The sequence below is a fragment of the Nothoprocta perdicaria genome, unplaced genomic scaffold (assembly GCF_003342845.1).
Source record: "Nothoprocta perdicaria isolate Ctin4 unplaced genomic scaffold, notPer1 scaffold_233, whole genome shotgun sequence".
Taxonomy (NCBI): Eukaryota; Metazoa; Chordata; class Aves; order Tinamiformes; family Tinamidae; genus Nothoprocta; species Nothoprocta perdicaria.
The window spans coordinates 746,938-752,937 of record NW_020455459.1 but is presented as its reverse complement, the minus strand read 5'-3'; the positions used below and the strand labels follow the sequence as shown (position 1 = coordinate 752,937).

Here is a 6,000-nt window from a genome sequence, read left to right as displayed (position 1 = left end):
TGAAGAAGTGGTATTTGGTGTGAAGAAGCGGTATTTGGTGTGAAGAAGCTAGTAAGTGATATTGCTCATTTTCCACAATAAATGTAAAGGAAAGAGACCCAATTTATGCTCTTCTGGAGACAAATGAGATTCAGTGAATACAAATCAGATAGAAAAATATACCTGAAGTATGGAATGACACTCATGCTTGGAGAGCAGTGTTTACAAAAAGAGTGCAAGGAGTTAATTATCAGAAGTTTATTTCTGTAACAAATTCTCACAACCATGTTTAATATAAAGCAGAGGAAGCATCGAGGAAAAATGACTGTTTAATATAAGATTCATCAAGGCATAAAAGCCTCATCCAGGATTCTACCACTAGAAAATGTGTGATTGTATATTAGAAGAGAAAGCATCTCTTTCTCTTTGCATCTCTTTTCTCTTCTATGCAAAGACCAAGAGAATAAGCAGTATAATATCCTCAATAGGGATTAAAATATGTTCACACTATGTAAAAAGTTGCTGAAGGAAATGGAAGTTGGGAGTATTATTTCTAACCGAAAGACTTGTTTACAAGTCTAACCAAAAGGCTTGTTTACATTCAACTGTTAAGAAAAGCTTCAGCATAAAGCACTAATCTTAATTTTTAACTTATCCATGATTTTAACTTACCCAAAAGCACTTCTGAACTTCAAACATGGGAATTCACACTCTCTCTCTCTCACACTTGCTGCATAAGGCTAAAAAGCCGCCGAAGAAACATGAGGCTGCGTTATTGCTTTGTACAGGAATTGACAATGAAAAAAATCTTTATTGAGCTCCAAACAAAACACTGCTCAGTCACCAACCAGCTAGGAGTTAATATACAGTTTTTAAAAAAGTGTATAATGTTACACGCTTTAAGGCTTTAGTACAAGAGATAGAGAACAGGGTTTTCATATTCCGAAGCCAGCCTCGTTGCCTAGGTACGCTGACAAGCACAATGCTCTAAGCAGTCCGTAATTAACGTGGCAGAAGTCCCTGGAAAAGAGCAGAATGGAACTTATTTGTATACATGTGGAGWTTAATGATTACTGATTCTCTGGAGCCTGCCAGACTGCAAGCAGTGGGATCAGGCAATTAAGGTAATAAATGTATGTAGATTTATGGAAACCATTGCAGAAATTGTGCTAACACTAATTCAGTGCAAACATGACCAAAAGCTTCTGTTTAATAAAGACAAATTAATGATTTGATTAATTATAATGATTACATTTGTTTGACTATTTGACACAYAATAGTTGACCATTGTTAAAAATATGATATTCTACTAGAATGGATGAGTGTTCCTAGGTCAAGTCTGTCACAATAAAGGACAGCCTCATTTCTATGTTGAAAAAAAAAATAGGCATCTTTTTATTTTTCTTCTTCTACAAAACCTAGCAAATTTCATTTCATAGATTAATCTAAAGAAGAAAACAAAAAAATCCCCAAGCATAAATGCAACAACAGAACACAAGGCTAACACATGTTATTTCAGGAACTGTCAAGAGAAGTCTTGCATTGTACATTCACAGTTTCTAAGAATATCTAAAAGCAGCTGTTAGGACTGATGTAATTCATTTCATACACATGTATAAGACATGAGCACTTACATAAACTTTTTTTTTAGAGGCATGAAAACATTTTTCTTAGCAGAAATAAGATGGACAAGTTTGGAGGATTTGATGATGGGAGGTAATGGTTTTACAATTCATACCACGATATTATGGTAAATATGTAGACAGTTTTTTCTTATATGTATCACAGATTCTTAAATGCATTAAAAAATTAAAAATCATTGGACTCTGCTAACCTTTTGGTCAAGGTGTGCCACGTTTACTAAAAGGGCACCACTTGGGACACACTACGTGCAACATTCACAGGCTTTTTGGGACAGAGCAGCAGTGAGATGGTAGAAAAATGACACTATTCAATTCATTCTCCCTATAGCAGGGACTAAGGAAAGTTGCCATTAAGAAACACGAGCTGGATAAACACTCTGGCAGGCTGAAGTCACTTCTAATTCAGTCATTCCACTATTACTCATCCCCGCTATTCAGTATTTTAGATTTAAGCCATCATGCTTCCTCATACATAGTTTATGTAAAATTCTGTGTTTACCAATGAAGACTCCGTGGCTTATGTAACACTCCCTGATATTATGTAACTTCAAAGATGTCAACAGAAAGATCTGACTAATATGTATTTTAGCATGATCTATATAACCATTCTGCTGCAGCAGCTCTAGCTGGCCGTACAATCTTACTGAAAGTCCGGAGTCCCAGGGGGCAGTAACCTCATGTGACCACCACTACTAACCTTTACAAGGTCTCTTTCTTTAAATCTTTATTAATAGCCTCAAAATTGTTCTAAAGCCATTTTGTATGTGCAAATAGTTTTCTGTCTGCCTGTGACAGCAGCCACCTGTGGTATCCATAATCAGTGCAGTACGYGCAACTTTTCAAAACAGAGCTCTAAAGCACAAATTAAAAGGCCCTGAATTCCTGAAATTAGTAGGAAGAATTAYCACTCCAAGTAGAAAAATATTTACTCTGAGCACAAGCACAGAGAAAATTATTTTATACTTTATGCATTAAATTCATGAGAAACAGTAAGGCAAGCTATTCTGCAGCTTATGTCTCTCAGTGGACTTGCCCTCCCCTTCAGTTGTACTAAGCCCAGTCTACTCCTTGTGCAGAAATGCTTGACATAATTTTATGTTCTACAAAATGATTTCTTCAGCTTTGTACAACAAGCTTAAAGACATGTTTGCAGACTGGATTAGAGCTAAGTTCCCATTTGAACACCACTAGCATAAAAGTCACATTCATTTTCTCATCTTCGATGAAACTACCTAGTCACATGAMATATAATCAAAGCTAAGTGTAGCTTTTAATTTCCAATCACAGGTGCACTTAAACAGTAAAGCACCATAAAACAGCAGTGCCCACACATTAGGGTAGCTTAATAYCATATTGCTTTTTAAAGTTGTGATTGTTTTCCTGTAAAATCACAGTCAATAATTTTGATTGGTGTTGGACTAAACATCTCTAAGAATTATGTAGTTAATGACCTATGTGCAAAAATATTGAAGGACTTGCTTGAAAGACCCTTTATTTCAATTTCCCAGATGATTAAAGATACCTACCTAAACATCAGAAGGTTAAGGTTTTTGTTCTCCTGGTTCTCCAAGGAGTTGCATTTCCTGACAAGAGGAAAAACAAATTTACTAAATATGAAATATTTTCAAATAAAAACTGTAAATAAAGCAAATTAACTATAGTTAAAAGAAACTTAATGATTAATAAAAAGCRTTAGATAATATTTGTAAGTTACATTTAAGTTACTAAAATTTATGGAAAAAGAATATACTACAAACTCTTGGTTATGAGGTTTTACATTTGTTTAATAGGGAATAGTTTGTCCAAATTAAACTAACTAAGCTAAGGCTTTTTAGATTACTAGCACAAACTGAATGTTTTAAAAGGAGAATTTAAGTGATCTTGAAGCCTTCCCTAAATGCTAAAATGAAACTAAATTGTAGTCTCCCTGTTTTTATTGGTTATATAAATTAAGTGATATTAAAATCTTATTTGATTTATTTACCTTTGCAAATGAAGACCGTTTTAAGGGTTACACATCCTCTGCCTCTGACGAAAGCGACCTCAATTAGTCAAGTCAGAAAGTCTTTAAAAGCTTTGTGTTTATTGCTTCCAGCACGGAGCGAGGTGGTCATTAACGTACCAAAATTCTCATAAAAATTCCAAAGTTGCACTATTGAAAAAATGCTCAACAAGATGAAAACTAGTCACATCTTTTTCAGAAAATTCATTAGCTATTTTTAACAAAAATATTTTGATTTAATGTGGCACTCAGATTCATACCATTTGGATACTTTAAACATCATTTAAATCTACTGTGAGTATATAAGTGTACATTTAGGTTTATACCTTTTTTTAAGGTGCGCAATGTTTTAATATGAGCCTTTTATGCTGATCCCTGTTAAATGGATTTCTCCCTGTTTACTACTATTTATGAAGTTTTATTATAAAAATAAAGCATAAAATTAATCTCACACACACTGTTTTTCTTTCAAAAGTTTATTTAGTATCAAGCAAGGGTAAAACTTTGCTYAACACTACAGAACATTTCAAGACTCGAGTTACAAAATACCACATTATTTGCATTTGTACTTTGCTTCCCTTTTTACGCATATTTGCAAAGAGAAAAACTAGCAAATGGCTGAAAATAAAAACTAAAAACTAAACTGTTGAAAACCTTTAAAATAAAAGGTTACGCTTATGTTAAAAGAATGGACTAACATATTTAGTAAACCTAGTTTTTAACACTAGTTAATCAAAGGTTATTTTTTGATTGCCTATTTTTCAAATACAGTTTGGAAATAACAAAATTCCTTGTTTTACATATCTTTCTGTCCAAGTTGTCCTTTCAACAACATATTTTAAGTTCAGTCCATCCATTCAGATTTTTAAGCACTTTGATTTAATAAAAAGGGATTGTTCATAGAAAAAATTACTTTGAACAGTATACAGGACTGGTGGAGATTGGATATTTCACAACATCAGACAGTACAATCAGTATCTGGCATATGGCTGGTCTCTGTAGACTCCTTTTGTTGTCCTTGCTGAAGGTGCCTTGTGTCTTGAGTTGGTCCATTCTTCTTGCCCTGCAAGTAGCAAAAACAGACTTAGATTTCTTTCTGTGTTCTTGGAGATGCTCATGTTTTTGGTTATTTAAATTGTGAATTAATATATTTACTCAGAGAAAGAGAAGTCCTGATTCTGAACCAGGAAATATGGGTTTAATGCAGGTCTGCATGAACTATCCACAATGCTCAGTGGCACAACAGTGACAGCACTGACACCCTATTTGGTCCCTGGCATTGGGTTGGGTCTGCTTGCAGCAGACAAATGCTAACTATAGCAGCAGACTGACCATTAGGCTATGAGGAAATGAACAGAGGATCTGAACTGAATACTAGTGAATGAACAAACCTCAGACATAAGTCTGAATAAATATAGTATAATGACGGAAAAAAAAGATTTGGGATTTACATTTATTTAGTCAAAATCAGAGTACCATTTAGTCCTGGTAAGGAGAAAAAAAAAAAAAAAAAGTCTCCAAACTTGGGAAGTGTTATGGTCTTCCAGTTCTGCCTTTTGGGAATTGCTCAAGTGTCTAAGTGAATCCTGTGCAATCCAAAAAAAGAAGTGGAAGGGAGCAGCCCGACAACTTGATATGGTCAACATGTTAAAAATTCAACAGAAAATGTTTTCTCTTGAATACAAAGTTAAAGAACAGCCTGAACTTCTCCAAATGGGCTAAGTAACTCCCTGAGACACCTCAAATCAGGTGACAGGAATTGTACAGCCGAAAAAGTTCCACAGGGTTCAATTTCTGTTTCTTTATAAAAACATTCTCATCTAAGCTACCTCAATTAAGACTTTGGTGTTATATATGGACTGTAGATCAAATATCCCATTAGGCAGACAGAACATTTGCCCAGGAGGTAAACTGCACAAATTCAATTCCACCGACAGTCTGGAAGAGGTCAACTCCCCACAATTTGACTACAGGGGAACATGCAGATGAGAATCAACCTCTTGCATTTTGTCAAATGGAAAACAAGATTCAAATGAAGACAGAAAAAAAAAATATCCTGGCCTAACACCTAACGCAGAAGTCTTGCCTAAACAAAAGCAGTCTAAGAGTAGCAGACTATTTGCTTCTTCTCAGGTGACTTGTCACATCAGCAGATTAAAGAGTCACATTATTTGATTTATTTTTGTTTTAGTGCCATTAGGGGCTCCTATATGCTCTGGACTTCAGCTTCTCAGAGAAGTTCAGAWACTTTACAGGACAGCTATGTAGACAGCTATCTACCCAATATGCAAGGTTATGAATCTTAGCCTGAAACATCTCGTGTTCCTTACATACTGTACAGGTGATGACTTGTATCCAATTCTGCATTTAAGGATC

General features: G+C 34.8%; 1 protein-coding gene across 3 annotated transcripts in view; it reads right to left on the bottom strand.

Moving 5' to 3' along the window:
* Nucleotides 1-770: 770 nt before the first annotated feature.
* Nucleotides 771-6,000, bottom strand: part of KHDRBS3 (KH RNA binding domain containing, signal transduction associated 3) — a 79,542-nt gene continuing 74,312 nt past the window's right edge. For 2 of the 3 annotated variants that reach the window (XM_026039564.1, XM_026039565.1), the window contains exon 10: nucleotides 4,117-4,687. In XM_026039564.1, coding sequence (XP_025895349.1) covers nucleotides 4,596-4,687 — 92 coding nt within the window. In that variant the 3' untranslated portion in view covers nucleotides 4,117-4,595. Of the gene's footprint in view, nucleotides 1,000-3,148; nucleotides 3,206-4,116; nucleotides 4,688-6,000 lie in introns of those variants that run through there. The other variant, XR_003249411.1, reaches the window with a different exon arrangement.